Source organism: Arvicanthis niloticus, chromosome 5, assembly GCF_011762505.2.
Source record: "Arvicanthis niloticus isolate mArvNil1 chromosome 5, mArvNil1.pat.X, whole genome shotgun sequence".
Classification (NCBI taxonomy): Eukaryota; Metazoa; Chordata; class Mammalia; order Rodentia; family Muridae; genus Arvicanthis; species Arvicanthis niloticus.
This window is the reverse complement of record NC_047662.1, coordinates 50,783,330-50,809,868: the sequence shown is the minus strand read 5'-3', so window position 1 is coordinate 50,809,868 and position 26,539 is coordinate 50,783,330. Positions and strand designations below refer to the sequence as shown.

Sequence of the window (26,539 nt, the reverse complement as noted above, 5' to 3'; positions counted from 1 at the left end):
TTCTATTTTTCTTAAGTTTTTTTTTCCTTCAGTGTCTTAAATTTTTTATTGCGGAAAGCTTTTCTCTCCTTTGATTAGTATTTTTCTGTTATTTTTGAACCAATCATAATTTTTTTTTAGATTTCTTTTTCAGCAAATTCACCATTAGTATATACAAAGGTTATAGTTGTATTTGCATGTGAACTTGCCCTCATACATAGGTGTTTGCTGGATACTTGGTCCCCAGCTGATGGCACTTACTAAGAAAGTTATAAGACGTTTTGGAAGGTAGATCCTCACTGGAGGAAGTACCCCACCGTGGGTGAGCTTTGAGGTTCTATGGCCTGGCCCCACTTCCTGTTCTCTTATTTCTGAGCATGGATGCAAAATAATGAGCTAGCTTCCTGCTCCTTGCTGCCTTTCCCTGACTGTTGCCATGTCTTTCCCGCCGTACTGAGATTTTGTTGTTCTGGAACAGTAAGCCAAAAACAAGCCTCTTTGCCCTTTAAACTATTGCTCCCCATCAGGGTATTTAGTCACAGTAACAAAAGAATTCTAATATACTAATACAGTTATTAATTTTCTAGGTGCTTTTGCATGCTGTTGCTTTGTTTAAAGTCTTTCTGATGGTGTATTTAGGGTCTTCAGCAAAGATTAAAGTTGGCTGGAAACTTATAATTTTATTTCATTCTATGTGAACTGGTGTTTTACCTGCATGAATGCCTGTGCACAGTATGCATGCAGTGTACCCAAGAAGTCCAGAAGAGAGTTAAAGGTGGTTGTGAATCACCGTGTGGGTGCTGGGAATTAGACCTGAGTCTTCTGGTAGAGCAGCCAGCATTCTTCAGCCTCCTTTTGGTGTCTTTTTGCTCCAACCTAAGGCTTTGAGACCTATGTTGAAAAGAAAACTACATGTGTAGGTTAGGCATCCTTGTCTCATTCTAAGTTGTAAAGAAAACCTCTGTTTTACCTGTCTAGCTTAATGTTGGCTATAGGTTTTTCATATAACCTTTATTATGTTGCTATATGTTTGTTGTATCCCTGGTCTCTCTCTCCCTGTCCCTCCCCTTCCTGTCATGTCTCACTGCACTGACATGGACCTCACTATGTAGACCTCCTACCTCTGCCTCCCAAGTGCATCAAAAGCAGGTACCACCACACACAAAATATTCCTAGGGTTTTGAACTTTTAAAAAAAGGTTTATTTTTATTTTAAGTGTATGAGCACTTGCCTGCATATATGTCTGTGTACCACGTGCATGCCTGGTGCTTGCCAGGACCAGGAGAGGTCATTAGATCCCTTGAAACTGGAGTTACACATAGTTGTGAGCCACCACATGGGTGCCAAGACTAGAACTAGGTTCTCTACCAGAGCAGCACTTGCTCTTACTCACTGAACCAACTCTCCACTCCTTTTTCCTACTTTTTTAAAGACTTTTATCATGAAGAAATGTTGAACTTGCTTGTAGGGTTTTTTTCTTTTTTATTATTGAAATGATGACATAGCTTCTGTCCTTAAGTCTATTTATGTCTAAGTTATGCTTATAGACTTGTAGATGTTTAGCCAACTTAGCATCTGTGGAAGAAATCAATTTGGTCATTGTTCTCACTTGATCTCTGTTGCTGTGATTTGATACTCTCACCAAAAGAAGTATAGGGTAGGGAAGGGTTTATGTGTCTTACACTTTCAGGTCTCAGTCTATTGTTCTTGAGGGAAAGCAGAGCAGGAAGTCAACCAGGAGCTTGAAGCAGAAACCGTGGTGTTTCTTGGCTTACTCAAGCTCCTGCTGGTCTAGCTTTCTTAGACACCCCAGGGCTCCATGCCCAGGGAATGGCACCACACACGATGGTAATAAGACAGTCCTCCACAGATGTACCCACGACCATGCGATACAGGCAATGTCTCAATTGAGGCTTCTCCTTTTAGGTGACTCTGGGCTGGGTCAAGTTGACAGTTAAAGCTAACTAGGACAATCACAGTGTGAGATGACCTCACATCTCACAATGTGTTTTCCAATGTTCTTTGCAAGAAATATTTGAGAATTTTGAAATGTGTGTTCATCTAGGAAATTGATCTGTAGTGTTCTTTCTTTGCTGTATCCTTATGCAGTTTTGGTATCACAGTCATAACTACCTTGTAGAATGACTTTCATAGTGTTCCTTCCCTTCCTACATCATGAAACAGTTTGAAGAGTATTAACTTTCACTGAAAGTCTGATAAAACCTGGCAGTGAGTTCATCTGGACCTAGACTTTTCCTTATTTTGCATTGTTCTTATATTAACTACTGCCCAGATCCTTGACTGCTGTGGATCTGTTTAAGTGGCTTAAATCTTCTTGACTCTATTTTGGTAAGTCATATGTGTGTAAGAATTTCTATTTCTTCTAGATTTCCAAGATTTTTTGAAAGTGTAAATTTCCAAAGTACTCCTTAATAATTCTCTGCCCCCCCCCCATTGGAATTCATATTAACCCTTTTTATACCTCATTTTATTAATTTGGATGTTCTCTCTATTTTGGTTATTTGGCTAGGGATCTGTGTATCTTGATTAATTTTATTCATTATTCTTTTAGCCCCCATTTCATTAATTTCTGCCCTGATCTTTATTGTTTCTCTCCATCTGATGCTTCTGGATTAGGATGTGTTGTTTCTTCAATGGTCCTTTGGGAAGTGTATTGTTCAGTCTCTATTTAGTCTTTCTTGCTATTGATTTCTACTTTAACTGCACTATAATCTAATAATATATGAAATTATTTTGACTGTTTTGTATTTGGTAAAGCTTGATTTGCAGACTAGAATGTGGTCTACTTACCTATAGAGAGTACAGTAGGCTGCTGACAAGAGGATATTCTGTTTTTATGGATGAAATATTCTGCAGCTATTTGTTAAGTTCCTTTGATCAATGATATAGATTAACTCTGGAATTTCAAGTTTGGATAAATCTAGAGATGAGTGAAATAATGAAATGATCCATTTTATCATATCAGGGCTGCTCTATCCTTTATATTCATTTGTGTTTGTTTTAAAAAATTAAGAGTCACGTTCTTGGTGGTTATATTTATAACTGTTTTATATTCTTGGTGGATTGTTTTCTTTAGTAATATATAATGCCATTTTTTATCTCTTCTGACTCAATGCAGTGTAAGTCAGTTATCTGTCATCAGAATGTCTATGCAAGATAATTTTAGTTTTTATTCACTTGATTGCTTTTTACTCTATGATTTTCAGCCTGTGGGTGTTTTCTACTAAGGTGTGTTTCTTAGAGACAACAGAAGTTTGCATCTAGCTTTTTAAATACAAACAGTCTGTGTTTCTGTATTAGTGAGCTGAAGCCATTTACATTTCATTTTATTGTATAGAGATTTCCTACTTTCTGTAATTTGATTATTGTTTTGCTGATTGGCTAGATTGTTTCCTCAGTTAGTATTAAGAATTTGCTGCCTTCCTGTGGAACATGGTGGATTCCTTCCTAGTTCTCCTTCATTCCATCAATCTCTCCCTGAAATGTGTTCTTTCCCATCCTCTCATGATAAAGAATGCCTTTCTCATTCCTCTGTGTGTAAAATTCCTATAAGTGTCTTTGGCAGTGCTGCTTTATTTGTACTTATCTTTAAATGTATTAATTTCTCTATCATTTTAAAAATAGCATCGGTGGATATAGCAGTCTTGGTAGGCAATTTCTGTCTAGGATTGAAGTAGATCATTGACAGACCTGACACTTGGCCTCTTGGGTGTCACTCTCTTAAGTTCTTGATGAGCCGTTGCTTTTATTTTTGACATCTTGAGTATGTGTCATGAAGCTCTTCTCTGGTCATATTCACTTAGGATTCTAAATGCTTCTTGTGTGAAAATGTGATTTTCTTCCTCTAGTTTTGGGAAATTTTCTGTTATCATTTTTAAATGATTCTCTATGCTTTCTTTTATTCTTTGTATTCTTAGTTTTGTTTTTCTCGGTTTCAACTTCACATATTATTATTGTGGGGTGTGCAGTGTCATTCTGCACATGCCACTAAATGTATGTGGGGATGAGAGGATGGAGTTGGATCTCTCTGTCCACCTTTATGTGGGCTCTGGGCCTCAAACCCAGGTCACCAAGCTTGTGCAGAAGCTCATACTGAACATCTCTCTGGCCTGGTCTGTTTCTGTATCACTAAATGCCATGGTCATGTGATCTGGCCCACACTGCCCCATGCTTGGGTCCCAGGGTCAGTCAACAGGGTCTAGCAAGAGAGAGAGTGGGGATGGAGGGGCAAGAGACACGAAGAATGGAGACAAGACAGGGTGTGTGATCAAGTCCCGTTTACTGAAAGGAAAGCATGGGTCTATATAAGCACAAGCAGAGGAATGCAGCTGAAGACACTTTACCACGTGCGCCTTGCAGCTGGGGGCACAAAACAACAAAACAAGGTATGTGAGAAAAACAAGATGTTTATCAGAGTGTGCTCAGCTGTTGTAGGCTGTTGAAAACAAGTCTCTTGTCAGGGTATATGGTCCAAGATGGCTGTAAAGATGATAGCCGCTTTCTGCTAGGGGTAGGCTCCCAACAGTCATGCTATCCCATCCCCATTTGATACATTCCTTACTAGCACAGTGTTTTATCGACCTGTCCTGATATCCTTTCTTCTGCTTGGTTGATTCTATTTGTGTTTTCCACTGTGTGTTTTTGGGTTTTTTTTTTTTTGTTTGTTTGTTTGTTTGTTTGTTTTTGGTTTGTTAAGTGTTTCACTTTCAAAACTTGTCTTTTTAAGAATCTCAATTTCCTTGCTGAAATTTTCTTCCATGTTGCTGACTTTTTTTCGACTCTATGCCTGATTTCTAATCCATATTTTGACACTTCATTCTCTGTTGCTCATTTTCTTTTCTGGGTCTGGACTGAATTCATCTGCTTGCTTGTCTCTCGAGTCACTGATCAATTTCACCCCAAAACCTGTAAGAAGGAACCAAACTGAAGCCATTTTGAGAAAAATTTTCATATTGAATAGGGATCAAATAAAGGCTAAGTTTCCAAAAACCTCCCTAGGTAACTGACATCCTGCTTGGCAGAGAGACACTTGTATGTGGATAACTGACATCCTGCTTGGCAACTTGAGACATGAATGCTAGGCAAGTCACCCCACCACAAGTCACCTCCCCAACCAATGAGAAACAGGATACATGTACCACATAGGGAAATGTTCCTAAGAAAGTTTCCTGTTTCTAAATCCTGATTGGTGGAAAATTGTAACTGTAACTTAACATAGATGTTTGTGGTTTTCAAGCTTAAAATCTCTGTAACATTCTGTCTCTGGGTCACAGTTCAGTCTCCAAGTCTGTTCTATGTCCCTGATCTATCAATAGTGGCTTGATTACAATAAATTTTTGTTTTCTGTTGATCTGGTGTTTGAGTCATGTTGGGTCTAAGCAGAATCTATAACAAAACCTTTGAAATTGTCATCTGAAATCTTTCTTACTTCAACATCTTTCATTTTAGGAATTGAGGAGTTAAGAACTTTTGTAGAACTTTCCTTTTCTAGTCTCTTGCATTTCTGGGTCACAGTATATGCATCTGTTGGTTAGTAAATGCTTCTGGGTTTTGACAGTAGACATGTAATCTCTTCAATAACACTCAGCTAGGAAGAAATAAACTCCTGTGCTAGCAACATCAACAAATAACATATGGAAATGCACTTATGGTGATGTATTTATTTGTGTATGTGTACCTGTGTATGTATATGTATACACATCTGTGTCCATGTGTGTATGTGAAGGGTGTGTGTATGTGTGTGGTCAGCTTGACGGGATCTAGAGTTACCTCAGAGATAAATCTCTAGGCATATATATGAGAGATTTTCTAGATTAGGTTAATTGACTACCCTGGCTGCTAGACTGAATAAAAGAAAGGGGGCTAAGTACTAGCATTCCTCATTCACTGATTGTGCATGCCATGTGCCCTGCTGTCTCCAGCTTCTTCCATCATGCCTTCCTTGCCACTGTGAACTATATTCTCAAACTGTGAGTCAAACCAAACCCTTCCTTTCTTAAGTTGCTTTTGCCATGTATTTGTTCAACAAGGAAATATGCAACTAACATAGCACTCGAAGTCAATTGTAATTCACTAATACCCACCAATGACCACAAAACCCAAAATAACAAAACTCTTATAGCTTGTGCTATGAAGCTACAAATCAGTTAAGTGTGGAAATGATAAATAAATGAAATTTGAAAAGGAGAAAGGGAAAGCTGGTGAGAAGCAAGGTTAAACACATGAAGGAGAGAATTTGGAGAATGGCAAAGAGCATTAAAGACAGGGAGAGAAAAGACGATCATATAGGATGCAGTGATTTGAATGAGAACGGCCCTCAGAGGCTCGTATGTTTGAGTGCTTGCTCCCTAGTTAGTAGAACTGTTTGGGAAAAATTAGCAGGTGTGTCACTGTTGGAAGAGGCTTGCATGACCTTTTTGGAGGAGCTATGTTACTGGGACTGGGCTTTAAGGTTTCAAAAGCCCATGTCAGGTTCTCTCTCTCTCTCTCTCTCTCTCTCTCTCTCTCTCTCTCTCTCTCCTCCCCCTTTTTCCTCTCTCTCTCTCTCTCTCTCTTTCTCTCTCCCTCTCTCTTTCTCTCTCTCTACCATGGTTGCTGTATCACCATATAAATTTCAGCTACTTCTCCAGTGCCATGTCTGCCTATCTGCTGCCAAATTTGATCCTAAGATGGTCATCAAAAACAAAATTAGATAAATGTAAGAAGGAGAATAATAATAAAACCATCAGTGTTTTAGGAAAAATGTCAATAAGTCAAAATCAAAGTACTACTAAATGTAGGTGGTGGGTACAGAGAAAATACAACGAGCAAAAAGAAAAAGGAAAAAAAATAAAGAAAATACTCAGTAGTGAAAAAATAAACAGAATTAGATAAATATATGAAGGGAGAAACAAAAAACATTAAAAATTTAAAAGATACAACAAATTAAACTCCTTTAAAATATTTAGGTAAATCAGGGAATCACACTAAAAAGAACAGAACAAGGCTGAGGGGAGGGAGTAGCTGATTGATTACTGGGTCCTAATACACTGGAGCCTGCTAGTTCTGAGCAAGGGCTGGTCAGCTGACCTTGTGTCCCTTTGGTGTTTGCTGTTGCTGCTAAGTCTGTACTGGACAAACTCATGATATCCATCAGAGTTGTCTCCACAGAAGCCATTTTCCTCCTTTCAGTATCAGACACCTCGGCCTAGTTTTCATTCTTCAGGCTAGATGGGGGTCAGTCTTTTGGCTTCCCATGACTTCCCAGATCTTATGTTCTGGGTGACCCTGCAGCCAAGGGGGTGTCTCTCTTCTAGGTATGTTAAAAAGTGTAGGAAGTAATGACAACACTCTACTTTCAAGATTCCCTGAGTATTGATCCCTCTGCTGGGGAAAAGCTGCTATGAACTTCAGAATCCTCAGGCTCTGCAGCAGTGGATGACAACTATGTGGCTTTAGAATTTGACCTGCTTCTGACTCAGGCTCAAAGCCATCAAACTCTAGGCATTCTTAGTTGATGATCTGTATTCCTGGACACCAAGGATAGAGCTATCTCTCTTCCTCCTATAGTCCCAAGCCTGAATGAGTCTCCTGGTGCATTCACCTTCAGGTCCTCCTACTCTCCACAACTTCCCCTCTGTGCCTTCCCTCACCCAGGGTCTGTGACAGGCCACTAAGAGTCTTTCTAACCTTTGGTTCGTTCCCAATCTCAGGCCATCAGGATAGCTCAGTTGTTAACAGTAAAAGGACCCAGATGCTGCATGACAAAAATGGAATCTCTCCTCCACTGACTCTACTTGGAGGCTTCACTGTCTCACCAACATCTGCAGCTAGATTTGTCTGCATCACTTGACAGATGCTCTCAGATTTGCAGTTCTTCACATGTGACTTATCCTTTTTTCCCAGGGGTATTTAAAAAAAAAAAAAAAAGAAATCTCCTCATTCACTGTGATCATTGATTTCTTACCAGCATTCCTTGCTATATTTTATCTTTTTCTTTCTCACTGTATGTTAAATAAGCCATGGAAATATCGAACTGGAACCATTGTGGTTCTAGGGAATTCTTTTTATGTGGCTTGTTTTATGCTGTCTCTCCTTTCTCTTTTTTCTGTGATCTCCTCTATATCAGCTATATTTTGATGTTGGCCTTTGAAGTGGAAGTTTCTGGTTTCTTTGGAGACTCAGTTGTGTCCTGTGCTGTTTTTTTGGAGACTGTATTATGAGAGGATGTTTTTGCTGAAGCAGACATATGGGAGGATATTTTGCTGAGAACCGATACATGGTGTTTTCTGGAAGCCTCCTGGAAAAGGGTCATGTAGTGTTTTGCTGAAGCAGATGCTTGGGAGGACGTGTGAAGTTTGGAAAGGGTGTAAGTATCACTCAACAGACAGTGGACAACGCTGTGGCATGGGTTCACCTTGCCACTCTTTGCTGGTCTTCATTGGGCTTTGCTGACTCTCACTTTCACTGACTGTGGCATTGCTTCACCTTGCCTTCTTCCCTGATAATTTGTTGTGACTTCATAGAGAGAAATTCACCAAAGAACTTCTGATATTTTGGTGGCTTCTCACCTCTTCTGGGGACTCAAGCCCATTGGCAATGCCTACCGGTTTCTTCTGGATTGAACTGCTATTGCTGATTGAAGAATAGTATTTGTGAGTGGATGGAGCTACCTACCGCTGCTGATTCATGTGAACCAAACGGCTGATATCCTGACAACAAGGACTGAAATCAAGCAAAAAAGAAAAAAAACTATTTCTAAACAAGTTCACATCCCCCTTTTGTCCTATTAACATTTTCTTTTCACTACCTCTGGTGGGTGGTGGGCTAGAAGGGAGGTGTTTAAGAACCCTATTGAAGTAGGTTTTGAAATATCTAAGCCTACAAGTCCTACTGTCTAATCCTCTGATTTTAAAAACATATTTTTTCTCTATTACTCATGTCTTTGTTGGTATAGTAATGATTATATATCAAGAGACTTCTTAGGAAAATGTATTTATATTTTTCTTATTGGGAGATCAAATGTCTGATGATCTTTAATTGTCCATTCATGTAATGGAAATACAATGACAAATCTTATTAGAAAGAGTGGAAGTTCTGCATCAAGCTGGACCTTGTTGCTGGCTTTGCTGTAATGAGAACCTACCTGGCCATGAGAAATAGTCCAGAGTTATGGCATAGGGGACAGATTCTGGGAGCCAGACAAGGGGAGGTCAGGAGTCTTACTGTTTAGGGTGACTTTTTACTTATTCCCTGATTTCAGTCCTACACACGCCTGTGCTCTTCAGCCCTGAGTCTCCCTGGCTCAGGCATCCTCCTCCATCTCTGGGCAAGCAATCCATGTGGTTCTCTGGGTGAGGATGGTTAAGTGCAGGTCCGTGCTCTGCCTCTGGTCTCTCCTCTGAGAGTTATCTGACATCCTTGGTTTCTGAGTTTCTTCCCAAGTTCTGGAGTGCAGTTCTATTTGCTGACTATTGACCTTTCCTCTCTCTGCATTTAGGTTTCAGACTTCCAGGACCTACCAGGACAGTTGCCCTTTGACCTCTGCTTTCCATCCTGGTTGGTTGGTTGGTTGGTTTGTTTGTTTGTTTGTTTTTACCATTTTCCTTTGACTTTCTCGATATTTCACATTATAATTTTATCCCTTTGCTGGGATTTTATTGAGGTTCTGGAAGAAAACACAGAGCAACACCTATTCAGACTCCAAGTCACCAGAATTCTTTCCTCCTTTCTCTTTGCAGAAAGAGAGGGCAGCCTGGTGTTAGCTGAAAAGCCACGGGAGGACATCAGGTATGGTTTTCTTGATAGATATCTCTGTCAGTTCTCAACCCAAACCAATACTAAATGATACTGTTCTTACAGTTTATAATGAAAACGTTTTAAAAATTTTATGTTTATTTTATTTATGTGAATGTAGATGTCTGTAGAGGACAAAACAGAGCACCAGATCCTCTGAAGCTGTGGTTTCAGGGGGTTGAGTCACCTAATGTGGCTGCTGGGAAGTGAATTCTTAGCCTTTGCCAGACCAGCAAGTGCTCTTAACTGCCGAGTCTTCTCCCCAGCCCTGCGTTTTATGTCTTTTAATTTAGAAAGGGAATTCTTTGTTTCTCTTATAATAAATGTTTTTTTGGAAGAATGTGGGAAATTGTTGAGCTCTTTCTATTAAATCTAACTTCAGTGTATCTGTAATGAACTGGTCTATTTTTATTTGTAGTTTTTAAATGGAAAATGTGCTGTTGATAGAATAAGCATAAACCATTATAGATCATAAAACTCCAAGCATTCTAGAAAAACATAAGGGTAACTGTAGCTAAGAAAACTGAGTTATTATCAGAGTCTGTCTGTCTGTCTGTCTTTTTATAGATTTTATATTTTGATTCTTAATTCCATGTACATGGGAGCTGAGGATCACATGAACACAGTGCCCAGAGAGACCAGAAGAAGATGTCAGATCCCTGCCCTCAATGGGGAATTCTAAGAGATTATGGGCTTTACAGTGATTTCTTGTTGGGAACAAAAACTGGTCCTCTGGAATAGCAGCAAAACCCTAGAGCCTTGAGCCATCTCTCCAGCCCCCAGTGTACCTTTTAAAGAATAGCCTGACAGTGTAGCGTTAGGTTGGCTTTGAGGAGCTGAGCAAGATGCAATCTATAGAGTCTTCTAAATTGTAAATACTTGGCAAAAAGTGTTCCAGCCCTTACGTTCTTGAGCTCTAAACTTAAAGCCAATTAGCTAGTGTGGAAATCGTCGAGCTTGATTTAGCCCAGGTTTCCCTGACTGGCAATTATAGTAAAGGTAAGCAAACTTCAGCCACTTAAGTAGCTTCTGCTTATGGCATGGTCCTGAAAACGTGTAGAAAGATCATGTACAGTCCAGAGAGAGAGGTCTGCTTGGCTGGGGTTTAGTGAAGGCCTTGCTGTCTGCCTAGCATGTCATGAGTCTAGAGCACCTTCCCCATCCTGCACAGAACACACTCTGTTGAGCACTGTCAAGTGCACACATGTGGTTTTATCATCTATAAAACACGAATATTGCTGGAACAGCCAAAGTTCTTTCTGCTCGTGGTTTAACTATTTGCAGTATCCATCACAGAGTGCCAGCATTGACCAGCAATTGACCAGAGGACCTGATCAGAAGATTGTCTCTGGTTTGGTTTCAGCAGTTCCTCTGAACATAGACAAAGACAAATGACCCAAAATCAGGTCTGGTTTACCAAGCTCCCTTTGTGCAGCTCTGAATTCTCTAGAGAAGCCTTCAGATAGGACAGCATTGGGGCTAGCGAGTCAGGACTTCAGTAACAATCCATGTTTACTCCTGATATGCTACGTTCAATTTTCCCTTCTCTTTTTGGGTCACTTGTTATTTATTTATTTATTTATTTATTTATTTATTTATTTATTGGTGTTTGTGTGTTCAGGTGGTGTGTGTATGAGATGGGGGGGGGCATGCCATTCATTTGAAGATAAGAAGACAACTTTTAGGAGTTATTCTAAGTCCTCTTTTTAACCTTGATGAGGCAGGGTCTTTGGATCTCTCTTATTTCTGCTGCCGAATGGTATACTCAGGAAAGAGGGCCCGTGAGCTTCAGGGTGATTCCCCTGTCTGCCTCTCGTTTGTCTTTAAGAGGGCTGGAGTCACAGATGCATATTACTACATCAGCTTTTCCCCCCCAGGGTCCCCAAGGGTTGAACTCAGGCCCACTGAGGCACTATGATGGCTCCTACATTTTAGTTTGAAATAAGGCATCACAACGAGGTCTTGGAGAGGTTATTCAAAGAGATATACTGCTCTTAACATTATGACATCCAATCCATTGGGTTGGAGATTCGCATTGCCTTCATGAGCAGGAAGAAATGCGTATGTATAGAAATGTATTCCAGAGGTTAGCCTCTGAATACAAAAGGCAAGACAAAACTCAAGCAGAGTATGATCAGCTGCATAGAATGTAGCAGGGATGTTTTGTCAGTGTTGAACTAGGGGATGTAAGGGCCAAAATTTACCTGCAAGCCCTACTTGCCCAAAGGCAGATACTTCCTGAAATACTGGAGACTGTTGTTTATAAAAGATAGCAAGCCACGTGTTTTTGCTCCCCTAAACAAGTTTGTTTGACCCACGGCACCAGATGTGCTGTGCTTTATCACCTGTGGGCGGGAAGAAAAGACTGTGGCCTTATGATTTTGCCTTTTCAAGCCTCTGCAAGCTATGTCTCATCACCATTTTCTGGAACCCCAGAATGGACCCAGCCTGATTCCATTATCCTGGCCAGTATTTAGTTAATGTTTGCTTCAAATTTAGCTCAAAAGCTGTGCAACTGGCCTTCTCTCAAGAATCTTGGGTTTATCAGGGTTTCTGTTGACGTTGACCATGTACAATCAGCTGAAATTCATGCATATTGTCCAGAATACCACTCATCAGTTGCATGGCAGGCTTTTCCACCCATGGAAGGACAGGTACTTTATCTGTATCTTTAAAATTCATTCTCTGAACATATTGTACTATAGCAAGCACTATACCCCAATGTTGAGGACACACCCTTACAATATGTGATCCCTAAACTCATGAGCCTTGTATTCTAGAATGCAGAGCTCTTTTGCAAGAGAGACAGCAGGGACAAGGACAGTGTAGGAAACATCTTCCACCAGAAGCCCAAGGCCACAGGGAAAATACTAGTAGTGTAGCTAAGAAGGAATCTGAAGAATTCTAAGGTCAGAGTGAGTTCTATTTAAATGAGTCACTTTGAGCAGAAGCTTCTTCCCCTACAGCCTTTTCTTTTCTTTCTAGGCTTCCTTTAGAAGTCTATAATGTTTTTTTAGAACCAAATCACTAGTTTCTGTACCCACATTTTGTATGTGCATGCAATTTGGTGTCTTGTTGAATTGTGACTGTTTGTTGTTGTTGTTGTTGAGTTGCATTGATACAATATAATAAGCATGATGGCACTGTGTCCAAGATGACAAGGCAATATTGAGCAGAAATAGCTTTCTTGACAGGACATGGAAAGGAACACAGGGAGCCCAGACTTGAGGTCTCTTTGGTTTTGTTTCTTTGTTTTTGTTTTTGTTTTTGTTTTTGTTTTTTGAGGCAGCGTTTCTTTGTATAGCCCTTTCCATCCCGGAACTCACTTTGTAGATCAGGCTAGCTTCAAACTCATAGAAATTCACCTGCCTCTGCCTCTGCCTCCCATCAAAGCAGGACAAGAACTCTCCTGTGGACTGGGGAGCAAAGGCTTTCTTTACAGAGGATGATGCAAAAAAAGCCTATGTCCCAACAACTGTTAACCACAGTAGGTAGTCCTTGCTCATTCATAGGCAATGAGCAAATTCCAAGACCCTATACATAGTATACCAAACTGGGAAGGAGGGAAAATATACATATTCCCCTATACATCTGTTTTAGTCACTTGTCTTGTGACTGTAACAATACACCTCACAAGAATCCTTAACGAAGGAAGGGTTTATTCAAGCTCACAGTCATGATCATGGTGGCTGCTGGTCACATTGCAGAAGAAGAGAGAGCAATAAGTGTTGCTGCCTGATTCTCTTTGACCTTTTAAAAGATGTTTTGGGACACAGGACTAGAGATGTGGCTCAGCAGTTTAGGGTACATGCTGCTCTTGCCAGAGGACCTGGGTACTATTCCAAGCACCTACATGGTAGCTCCCAACCATCACTAACTCCAGTTCCAGAGAATACAATGCCTTCTTCTGACTTCTGGAGACACCAGGAACACACATGGTATACAGTACATGAATGCAGGCAAAACACTCATATTCATAAAGTTAAATAAATAAACCTTAAAAAATAAGTAATCTGAAACAGGACAATTATGACAACATACTGTAATAAAGTACTGTGAATGTAGTATCTCTCTCTTAAACTATTTTATTGACCTTTTCAATAAAACATAGATTAACTCTCACTCTCCCTGTCATGATGGGAGTTGATGGATGCCTAGGGAAAAAGTGAAGCAAGGTGAGTTTTACAGGCATGGTGATATAGATTACCACTGCAGCAGTCTGTCTGATCATCTAAATGGCTATTGGGTGATAGATGGGCAGGAAGCACATTGAGAGTGGATACACTGGGTGAGAAGCTGAGTCTCCTTCCAGCTGATAGAGAGAAATGGCACAAGAGTCATCCTGATGCTTAAACTGTGAGCGATTTAAAACTTACAAAATGGTTTTTTCTAGAGTTTTCCACTTAACATTTTTGTGCCTGAGTTAACCGCAGGTAACTAAACTACAGAGAGTAAAACCATGGCTAAGGAGAGAGGGGACTACTACAGATTAGTTTCTTACCAATGACCTGAGTATGTCCATAGTTAAAACCAAGTAAGTACAGAGAACTTGAGAACTGGTAAGTAAAATACAGATAGCGAAGACTCTAGGGACAGGAGGAATATTTTTAAATAAGCTACATTTCTATATACACACAACTAACCGAATAGGAAAGGAAAGTCTCTGAGATAACATACCATCTTCTAGTCTCAGTGTCCCCAGTGCTGAGTTTATAGGGGTGTGCCACTAGCAAGAAAAGGCTGTCACTGTAAGAGTATCACAATGTAACAAAAGATATGACACCTATACCAAGATCTTCAAAGTATTTCTGAGACAAAATTTGAAAGACATAAGGATGAGAAACAGCCAGCACTTGTTGCTTGAAAGACTCCATGTTATATATGATGGTTTTTCCCCCAGAGCCTTACAAGCTACTTCTAACACTTTCCTAGGAGCGTAAAAGGGCAAGACTAGCGAGACAGGCAAAACAAACTGGGCTGACCTGATACCAACATGTGCTGTACTTCAATGTTGCAGTGAGCCTCGCTCTGATCATATGAGAATACATGCGTGCTCATGTTGATATGCATGTGTGTGTGCATGTGCACATGTGCACGTGTATGTATGTGTGCACATTCACGTGGAAACCAAGAGAAGACACTGGGTGGATTGCTCTATCATTCTCTGTCTTATCACCAGAGACAAGGCCTCTCACTGAACCTGGAGCTTGCCACTTTTTGACTAGGCTGGCTAGCCCAGAAGCCCTAGCCATTTTATTGTCTTAGACCCGCAACCATGTTGGGACTGCAGGTACAAACAGCCATGCCAAAGTTTTTACATCAATGCTGGGACCTGAACTTGGGTCCTCGTCCTCAAACTTGTGTGGCAAATGTCCTTACACACAGAGCCACCACGCCAGTCCTAGTTTAATCTTTGTAATTCCTGTTCCTATTACTGAAATAAATGCCCTGGTCAGACAGCCTGAGCTCTCAACAGTGCTCTCATTTAGAACTGAGTCTCCACATGTTGTGCTGGGGAGAGCATGAGAGAAACTGAGGAGGCAAACCCCCGGGGTGTCCCCTATGGCATCAGTCATACACAATTGTTTGACTCAACCCAGACTTTGATGAGTAAGAGTATGGGATGAAAAGAAGATGGGGTGATCTCTAATTAGAAAAATTTCCACAGAAACAGAAGTGAAATATTATAGAATAGTCAAGATTTACAGGAACTCCCACAAGATGGGGGCTCTGAAGAGAGCAATGAGACACTGCAAGAAGACGGAGCTGGGCGTGGCCAGCTGATGAAGAGCCTCAAGTTTTGTTCGAAAGCACTGAGACTTTATCCTCTAGAACTAGATGACAAACATCACTTGGAAACAGAGGCATCACCCTCTTTGGTCTAAAGAATAGAAGGTAGGAAAACAGTTTACAGCCTTTGAGAAGTGATGAAATATTGAGACACCATGGGAAGCCAGCTCAGAAGACAAGTGACTGCGTGATGATGACGTGCTAAACTTGGCTCTTTTCATGTGTGACCTCACTGAATACCTATGATGACCTCTTGAGAAAAGCCCCCTCTCTTTTAGCGATGAGGAAATATGCATGCAAAGGTGACATAACTCCCCTGTTATGTCACAGCCAATAACACAGCCAATAACTAAGCATGCCAGAGGGGTCACCCCACTAATCCCAGATCCTGCAGTCTTAACCATGATGCTAAGCACTAGTTGGTGGTGCAGGAGAAGCTTTCAACCAGACAAAGTTCGAGCTGGGCGTTACTTCTGTAAAACAAGCATCACCATTAACTTCTTCTTGCAGGCAGTGAACCCGCCTTTTCCCATCACTGGCTCCCTTTAAGTTGGTGTCCTCTCTTTCTCTTCTAACCACTGTTTTGAAGATTGGTTTCCTCAATGGCTTCATCTGTCAATCTCTCTTTTCCGTTTCAAATTTTACTATCAGACCCATAAAGGTCATTTTGGCTCTTCTGTCGTAGTGTCACCTAAAGCCACACCTAAAATTACATTCATAATTTACTTTGGTCCCACACAAAGTTTTCTTTTAATAGAAAACTAGTCTCCTGGGCTTCAGGAAAGTATCTGACCCCAACATTCCTGAACGGCTCACACGCCAGGTTACCAGTCAGTTCTTTCTTCAGTGTTATGTTGTTTTTGTCTGTACCTGCTCCTAACCCTAGCCCCCAATATGGCTGAGGCTGTTTCTGAGCCGAGGATGCCTCTTTCCTTTCTACAGATACCACCCTAAATGACCCCCTGATGACTTTCAAGCAAAAAAAAGTTGTATTACCTTCCTCAAAACAATTCAAATGCTCCCACCCCTGTTAATTCTAAGGTAGCTCACACCTTCATTACTATTTCTTAACTGACCCTACATTTAGTCTTCTAGAAACCCCCCCCCCATCTGTGAACCCCTGAGGAAACCCCTGCTCAAGCTCCAGCTTCTTCTTTAATTTGCAATTTGGGAACCACTGATGGCTCTTCATTCTGATAAACCACGCTTGTCAACCAATTTCAACTACTCTCTGTCTGCACGCAAAAGAGTGCAGCCTGTACAACCAAGCTTCTCTTACTGGAACGGCTTCCAGCTGCTCTCGGTCAGAACTCTCCACTGAATTCAGCTACCCCATCCCTATCTTCCCTTACTCGAAGAGCCTCTGTGTGCATATGAACATCATACCCTACCCCTGCCAAATATGGCTGAGGCTGTTCCTGAGTCTAGGATGCCTCCTTCCTTTCTGCAGACACTGCACCCCAAATGACTCCCTGATGACTTTGAAACAAAAGTTTTATTACCCTCCTCCAAATTCTTTTGTTTATTGCCACTTCTAAAAAAGTATGGTCAATGCATCAAATTATCTAAATGTTGAACCATGCAGCACCTTATTATGGGAGTAGAGAAAGCTGTTCCCTTCACTCACCCAGGGATATGTCTTATTTCAACAGAAAAATCAGCTCTGGTGTCCAGTTTAAACTTACAAATTTACATTTCCTCCTTTTTTCAGTCGGAGACAGTGTTCAGTATGTTCTTGGTATTGGTGGGAACTACAAACATTTTTATGCCATTCATCTCCTTATTAGCTTCATAGACTGTCTAAATGATAGTAAATACAGTTACTGCCCTTTTATTTTAAAGAACTTTTTGCTTTATAGAATTGGAAATGCAAATATTTAAGATATTCTTCTCTGTGTATTCAAGCTAACCATAGTTACACCTTTTAGGGTAATATTTTTAATTATTCTGCAAGAAAGAAAAGAAATCCCTGGAGGGCTAGCAGTTTGAAACTGAACAGGACACCCCTGGGAAGGGAGAGGGTCATGGGTCATCCTCAAACAGACAAAAGACAATGGAGACCATTGTGCCTAGGGATGGTTTTTTTTTTTTTTTTTTTCAGTGAGACGTGTGTTGACAGTTTCCTTCCTCTTGGGTCATTGTTGTCTGCTAAGTGAACTGTGATTGCAAATTGATCCCAAGATTTTCATGCAGCAGATATAGGGCAGCCTTTCATTTCCTTACCCCCACTGCAAATTGCTGAAACATTCCGGGGGGGGGGGGCAAATTCATGCAAATTTACGTTACTTTAGCATTTCCTTCAGTAGTGTGAAGCTTGGCCAGCCACACTGGAAGCAGTAATAGTGATGGTTAATTGATTTTCACCCCATTTCAGAACTCTACTTACATATGATTGGAAAAGTAATAACATATTTAAAACCTGTTAGTCTTAAAATTAGGTGTCACAAACTGTAGCAGATGAAGGCACTGGTCCATTTAAAGATTGCTCCATTACTTTCAGAATTGACTCAAATATTTACCTTAAGGAACTTACAGCTGACCCATAAAAAAAAAAAAAATAGTATCAACATATTTGTTTTAACTGAAAATGTGTTTCTCTGTCCAAAGAACCGAGAAGTTAAACTGGAAAACAGACATAAGGGCTATTACACCTGACTCTTAAGCATCTACCCGAACCAGTTAGCTGGTGATTTCACATGGCTGAACATTATCTCTGAGTGATATTTTATTTACAGAGCTGTGACTCGCTGTGTTCAACAAGTTCATAGTAAAAAAATATGTAGAGATGCAGTGATTTAGAGTGTTCCACAGCTGCTTTACCTACACAACCTTCACTCCTCTGTTAGGGTCCCAATGACACTAACGGAGAGAAAAGTGTGGAAGAAGGAAGAGAAGGGAGAGTCTCTCCATGTCAACAGTAGTTAGATGCTGTGTAAAAACTAATCTACAGTCTGATGCTTTTATTCTCCCTACGAAGAGGAAATAAAAACAATCATAATACATCTGATATGGTATTTAAGAAAATTTATTACAGAATAAAAATACAAGTATAATGCTTCCCTTAAAGTTCCTTTTATATATTGGCATGAAAGGCAGTTGTCTTAAAGTTATAGTTCCTTTTTACAGTATAGATAAATGTGCACATAGGTGGACATTTATTTGTTATACTTGTCAATGGTGAAATCAATGTTTTTGATCCATGTATTAAGTGTATGAGTCTTAGAGATGCATGTCTAATGCCTAGCACTGTGGCATGTACCTGTAATCCCAGCACACAAGAGGCTGAAACAGGAGAATTGGGAGTTTCGGGCCAGCCTGGGATACACAGAGATCAAGACCTGCCACGGACACAAATTTCTGGTCTCAAAGGGATGAAAAGAAATAAGAAAAGAAGAAGACAGAGGAGGAGGAGGAAGAGGAGGAGGAAAAAGAGAAGGAGGAGGAGGAGAGGAGAAGGAGGAAGAAAAGAGGAAGAGAAGGAGGAAAGAAAGAGTAGGAGAAGGGGAGGAGGAGGAAAGGAAGATGAAGAAGAAGAGGAGGAGAGGAGGAGGAGGAGAGAGCATCCTAAGTTTTGTATCAGTCTAGTTTGGTGTGATATTAGCAGAGTTGTATGCTCTGATCAAATCATTTTAAGGACAAATTTACACATTAAATATGGCCTTTTGTTTATATTTTCAGAGTAATTAAAACAATTTCATTTAATGACTACTACAAGACATGGTCTGAGATAGCCACAACAAAAATCGCAAAACACTCCAAAAATCCATGTGAGTTGATGCTACCTTATTTATTCTGTGTCCTTTTTAATCTTTTAATCTCTTAATTTTTCTTGGTTTGTCTTGCTCTCATCTCAAGACTAATTGACACATATCTGCTCTGCAAGAGCAGTAAACGGTTCTATTGACTGTCTATACTATACTCTTCACTCAACAACTAGCAATTTAGCTCTTCTTTGTGAAGAGCCCCCAATCTGAAGTCTATTTAAAAGCCAGAAGGAAGAGTAGGCAATTGATTGAGTTCTTAATCTTATGAGGTTTACTTAAGGCCTTCGCCCCAGAAAGAAGTGTTCACAGCAGGGTGGACCTTTCCATTTCAAACACAGTTATCCTCTATGCCAGAGCCAGTGTGCAGAGCAAACCACAGCCAGAAAACATGAGAGCTGAGGGTTGTTTAGTTACATCAATGTAAGAAAACATTTTCTGGGGACCACAAAAACAGACTCCAAGAGCTAGACAACTGGTTCCATTTAACTGGACTTTTAGAGTGTATGTCATTGTTTGCCTCGAAGTAGGCTATCCAGTCTTCACACACAAGGAAAAATGTGGCTTTGTCCCAGCCCTCCTGCCAAAATGGCATTGGACATTGTGAGATTTAGAAGGGGCTGCAGATCTCAGAGTCTGTGCTGACTTTTTATAGCCCTGTTCTTTTATAGCCGTTACCGCCTACATTCTCCTTGATGTGTACAATACCCTGTACCTGTGAGGTTTCTTCTTTCTTTCTAAGTATTCCTCTGCTTCTTTCTTTCCTCTATCCTCCTCCCACTCTCTGAGAGGCCCTACCACGTTCTTCCTTAGTCAGTGACTGCCAAAACCATATCTCTACGCAGACTCTCTTGATGTGCTGTCATGAGACTCACCTGCATATTGTGCAAGCTTGCCATTTAAGGTATCCTGAACCCAGTTCACCCTCCCACTCCCAAACCTGTCCCTCCTTCCTTCTTTGGGTACTGGCAGCTCACTATTTCTGCATTTTCTTCAGCCTAAGAATTTTTAAAACAACGCTACGCCTCTTAATCTTTCTTGTTTTTGTATTCTTGGTTTACCTCATGCAATATCATACTCTTTCTGCTCATCTCTTCCCTTGTGGTCACTGCTTTGATTTTTGGGTCTCATGGTTCATCATCTCATTGTATTGATTTCCCAACTACAGCAAAAGTTTGTATTTATTCTTTTTTAGGCATAAGTTAAGGCAAGAGTACTGCTATGCTTAGCAGTTACAAGACCTAATAAGATAACGTTTAAGAAATCACATGGTCTTTCAGGAAGTTAGTTATTAATTATTTTGTGATTTTATGTTATCATCCTCACACACTAGTGGTTGTAAAATAAAAAGTCAAAGTGCATTATGATACACAGATTTTAGTAATGCTGTCAGTTCAGAAAATTTTTATTTCTGATATTCGAGTCCATGGGTATTTAATTTTAAAAGTTTGGTGACCAGCACCTTTAGCCAATCAGTTCATTTCAAGGTCTTACTCTATGTGTGTGTGTTTGTGTGTGCAAAATATGGAGGGACAGAGATGGATCTGGAGACAATAAATATTTGTTGTAAAAACCTGGCATTGAGAGATATTAGCTCTAGGGACTAGGAGGCAAATTCCCCCAAACAAACAAACAAATGGATTTCTGCCAGATGGTAGCATGTAAAACATAGGGGGCCTTAGAAACCCAACCCTAGGCAAAAGATGCAATCATGCCAAAACTTCAGAAGGTTTGGGAATGATTGCTTCTTAATAAAAAAAAATGATTTTGAAATGGAGGGAAATTATGATGATCCCCTGATAGTGATTCCTCCCTCCAAAGCATTTGACTCCAGCTTGCTGAATTATGTTATTTCTTCATCTGCCTGTCGCTAACTGTCTGTAACTCATCCTCTGGGAAAGCAGGAGCCTGGGAACAGTTATCTGTAGCCCAGAAGAATTTCTGAGACTTTGAATCTAACCCTGGATGGCAGATTTCACAAGCCCACTGCCTCTTCTTCCCATGGAATCATTATAAAAATGCTCTAAGAGTCTCCCTTCAAAAAAAAAAACCCAGCACCTAATTTAAAAATGTAAATGTAAACCTGACAGACTCTGCTGGCCATGTTGTCTTTTGATAGTTCAGCTGGATGAGAGCCAACACTCTTTTTTTTAATGGCCTAATTTCCTGGCAGTAATGAAGATAAAGCTTTTAGATTGCAGAATGCTTCTTCAATGACTCGGAAAGACAAAGGAAACCTCTTTTAACTTCATTTATACATTTATATTCTTATCGCTGCTGAGATTATTAAAATCTCATGAGCTTTTCTAAGAGCTTTGTATTTTACGGTTAGGAGGTTGTTGAACTTTGATTTAGGTGTTAACGCTTTTTCATATTTTTGAGCCACAAAAGCTATGTCTAGATATCAATTTCATAACAATTATGAGTGTATTATTTTATAATACAGTCTTAGCGTGTGTCTGTATACACTATGCTTTTAACCATCCTCAGTTCATCATTGATTGGTTTGTTCAAATAATATTTATTTCCTGAACACCTTAATATATGTCACAAAAGCCATACATCTGCCTGAGGGGCTAGACAGTCTTCTAGCCCCCTTTGTCTTTAGATGAGAAAATAAGACTAGGAGAAACCAGGTGATTTAGCTAAAGTCATCTACATAGGAGAAAATATTACAAACTGATAAAGAAAGTAAATTCTGGAGGCAGTTCCCATGGCTTATCTTTGCTGTCATTAACTACCTAAGGTGTGACATTGGTAAGTCAATTGCCCTTCTTGGCCCAGTTGCCTTGTTTATAGAATGCAAATAATCACATACATCATAGGGCTGAAGCACTATTCATATATATACATATATACACAGCATTCAATATACATGCCTACTCTCAGTTATTAGCACTGTGGTCCGGAAACTTGGACTATACTGCTGGCTCTACACTTCCTTCCTATGACACTATTCTGCCTTTATAATATGACAACATATTATCATAGCATAGTGTGAGATTTACATTCAAACACTGGAGGATAAGCCGAATTTTTGAAATGCATGTCACTTTCATTCACAGTCACAGGAAATCAGATAGAGAATGTACCAGTGACCCCACTGTTCTCTGCCCGTCACTATAAAATGTCAAATAAAGGGTTTGGCAGAGAGAAAACCCATGCATATGGTTGTAGGAACAGCTCTTTAACGACAGAATACGATCCCCATACGGAAATGCTTACGTTCCAGGAAAGGAATTCCTCCGAGCAGAGCAGCGTGCTGTGCGGCGCTGAGTGGAGGCTTCCTGGTACTTGTTGCTGTCAGCAGGCAAACCAAACAGCCTCTGGCATCAGGGGGTGCTTGCTTTCACCCCAGGAGACTTTCATTCTTTTGAGTCTTCCAAAGGCCCTTCCTTCCAGGCAAGAGGCAGTGCGCCTGCTTGCAGAGCGGAGCCTCTCAGCCACAATTGCTCATTAGAGCCACCTGAGGAGCTTGTAAAAATTCCGACACAAAGGGCACACCTAAACCAATTCCATCAGGGTTGGCAGTAGGACTGGGTAGTGGTAGTTTTTGAAAGCTCCCCGGGTGACTATAACTTGCAAGCCACAGGTGGGATCACCATGATGTCAGAAGTTAGGACTCCTTAGCCCCATGCTAGTTTTGCGACATACAGGTAAGTAAATTGAAGTGAGTGGCTTACCTAATGGAATGCCATCTTTCATTCTTATCAATGAGCAAAGAATATTCACCCGACTTTTAGGTGCTCTGTGGTCAAGTGAGATAGTATTGTATGTAAAGAAAACACACTAGTGGAAGCTGTACTGTCTTTTCCAGATTTGACAGTGCATGCAGAGAAGATGGGCAACTTTTAAGTCAACTTCTCCATACATAGGACAAGTGGTAGGTACATCATTGTCAGTGGTAGGGGGACAAATTGCCACACAACAACCTGAATTTTCCTAGATTTTGAGAGACATAAATCAGGCCAAAGCAGGATGCCTGGCTTCAATGCCAAGGATGAGGTAATGTTGTTTAACGTTTGTTAAAGACATTTTAACAGATTTAAGCATGAGAGTTACAAGACAGACACACCAGAGTGGGTTCCAAGTTTCTCAAGAGAAAGCAGAAAAAATAAGAAGGCACGGGCTTCTCAAAGGAGCATGGCCATTGTCTCTGTATTATCCACATGAACCATTTTGGTGACTCTCAAGTTACATCTCAAAGGTTGCTCGGGAGGATCCTGGCCCCCTTTTGTTCTGTTTGGTAAATGAGATTGTACAGTGGTTCAGGAGGAAGACTGGATGGAATTATAATCTGATAAAGAGAAACCAGAGTCTCTAGGGTTGTGCTAGGAGTTTAGTACACATGTGTCCTTTCCCTGCAAATGGGGTTTCTGGTGGGATTCCTAGAAAATTACAGGTTTACAGCTGGGAAGGGAGAAAGGCTTTAAGCAGTCATTAATTGGGCATTCTTGGTTTCCTGCTGGCAAGGGGCTTCAACTAAATTCCAAGGAGAGGAGTATTTCTCTCTTCTCATCCCCCACCCCATTCCTACACACATGTGCACACACACACACACACACACACACACACGCACGCACACACACACACACACACTTTCTCTGCCTTTCTTTCCTGCCTCATTGTGGAAAAAAAAAAAAAGTGTAGGGAGGCACCAGGTCCTGGGTTCTATCCCCACTACTGCAAAAACAAACAAATCCCAGAATGGAAGCAACACTGTAATTTTCAAGAAAAAAGAATTACATTATGGAAGAGAAAGAATTAAGAGAAAGCCGTGGAGGGGACGCTTCTCTGCCATAGCTTACAAAACTGTTCCACAAGCACCATGAGGCAGCAATTTCACCCTCTAGAACTTAAGGTACAAATTTCAAGGCCTCCCTTCCCCTTTGTCTCTCTCCTGCCCCATCCTTCCTGGGTTTCCTCTTGTCAGCATCAGTCATTGGACAGTTGACTGTCCTGGAGACAAGAAGATAAGCATTGTGGGTAAGCTTTCTAAGGAGATTACAGGCAGGTGGTGCAAGACAGCTGAGCAAAACAAACAAAGAAACAACAACAAAACAGAGGTGAAATGTGAGAAATGTAAAAGTCTGTAGAAAAGAACTGTTCTTGTCCTCTGAGATAAAATAGAGAAGCCGGAATCAGTATAACATGTGTGGACTTCCTGGAGAGGTAACATGGTCACTTTGGGGTTGTAAGGTGGAGACTGCCTGCCACAGACTCACATACATAATGCAGGAAAAATCCATTTTAAAGACCGTACAGAAAGATATGAGTTATCTTTAAATAGAACCTTAGCAAATTTTTTAATATTGTCCTTGTTAAGTTGAAGATGGTTGATAAGAAGACACTCTTGAATGCTTCTAGTCTGTTTGTCTGAGCAGTATAAGAGCACCCGTCCAGTTACTTTACATGAATGTGCCTATAGTAAAAATTCCAAGCCAAGTGGTGGTGGCAAATGCCTTTAATCCCAACACTCGAGAGAGGCAGAGGCAGGTAGATTTCTGCAAGTTCAACCATCCTTGACTATGAAAGGAGTTCCAGGATAGCCAGGGCTATACAGAGAAAGAAAAACTCAGCTTGGGAAAAATAAATCCACTACTGTTACATATAATAATCATGAAAAAGAAAGACGACTCTTCACCAAGAATTCTTAGAGAGCTGAGATTTGCTTCTTTAATGGAAAGGATGTATTTCCCCCAGTGCCAGCACAAAGGGTCTAATGAGGCCTGGAAGACAGTGTGGTTGTGTGTCCTTATGTGGATCTGAGAAAGAACAAAGCTAGAGTGTATAGGAAGGTTGCTGGTGAAAATCATGTAATTTCTCTATCAAAAGCAAATGGCATCGCATTGCAATGAAAGAGTAAAGACTCCAGATAACGAGACTAGCAGAGAGCATCTAGCTAAGTGGTTCATCTAAAAACTCAGACTTAAGAAGGGGAGGACAGAGGAGGAGAAAACATGTGATGTAGGTTTAGAGTACACTTCAGTATATTTTGTGTGACTTTGATTGGCAGCATAAACTTGTAAGTAACCACAAACTTGTGAGCCAGTAAGGTAACATGATTTCAAAACACCCTAGTGAAGACATGAGCTGGGCAGATGGAACTGCTGCACACAGGAGGCCAGAAAGTCTACTTGTATCTGTACTATTCAAACTAAATAAAATAAAAATCCTGATGTTTGGGTTGCTGGGATGGAATCCCGGTGCTCTGCTCCCGAACCTAATAACCTGCCCTGGATATAAAGGAGTCTTGTTTTGTTTTACTTTGTATACTCACACATGTCTACTAATGGAAGCCAGAGGTGTTAGAAGCCCTGGAGTTGGAACTATAGGCAGTTGTGAGCTTCATGTGGGTGCTGGGAATTGAATCTGGATCCTCTGGAAGTGCTCTTAAGCATGAACCCATTTCTCCAGCTTCTGGACAGAAATTTGAATAGGAACATCAACTGTGATTCTCATGAGACTAGTGAAGATGATTGTCTCTAGCAATACCAGATTCTAAGAAAAAGTTAAAGAAGTCGAGGCTTTCTTAAGATCTGCCTCCCAGCATTAGAGGCTGGCTCCTCAGGAGAGGGATGGACTTGACTGGCATGGATCCAGAACCGGACCAGAGGCAACTCCCAGTGTTCAGATCAAGGGAGGCCGCTCGAGCCCAAGGGAGGCTACTGGAACCCTTGACATCAGCCAAAGGAGGGTTCAGTGTCACAGCAGGGTTGCCAAAGGGCTCCCTCATGCCAGGAGAACCATCTGTTTGATAGTCTTTCTCTGTGGATGATATGATCAAGATTGGAAGTGTCTCTGGGATACAGATGCCCTGCCTTGATTTGGTTTACACAGGGCCTGGATTTTCCTGGAACTGGAAACAAAACAAAATAATGGTTTTCAGAGTAGAAATGGGAAGACTGATACTTCCAACCCCAAGACTTAATTTTTCACTTGACCAGCTAAATTAGAAAACTGCTAAGTTATTGAAGCTGTGGTCTCCATGAGTTATCTTAATACTTTATTGCCATTACTATGATACAAAGTTTCTGCAAGTTTAAACACAGAATTGGCTTTTATTAGTGAATCATGAGTTAGGTAGCATTTTAACTAAAGAGTAGGAACCAGGAAACAACCAGGTTAGTTTTCTTGGAAGAGGAGTATAGAGGGACTTGCTCATCCCACTGACCCTTCCAGTTGCTTGCCATAAGTCGGGTTTGTTTGGGGAT

At 40.7% G+C, this 26,539-nt stretch overlaps 1 protein-coding gene across 2 annotated transcripts in view; it reads left to right on the top strand.

Moving 5' to 3' along the window:
• The window catches only part of Ube2u (ubiquitin conjugating enzyme E2 U), a 65,523-nt gene that overhangs the window by 21,452 nt on the left and 17,532 nt on the right, over positions 1-26,539 (top strand). For both annotated transcript variants that reach the window (XM_076934615.1, XM_076934614.1), the window contains 2 exons: positions 9,720-9,768; positions 19,243-19,331. In XM_076934615.1, the coding sequence (XP_076790730.1) occupies positions 9,720-9,768; positions 19,243-19,331 (138 nt within the window). The remainder of the gene's footprint in view (positions 1-9,719; positions 9,769-19,242; positions 19,332-26,539) is intronic.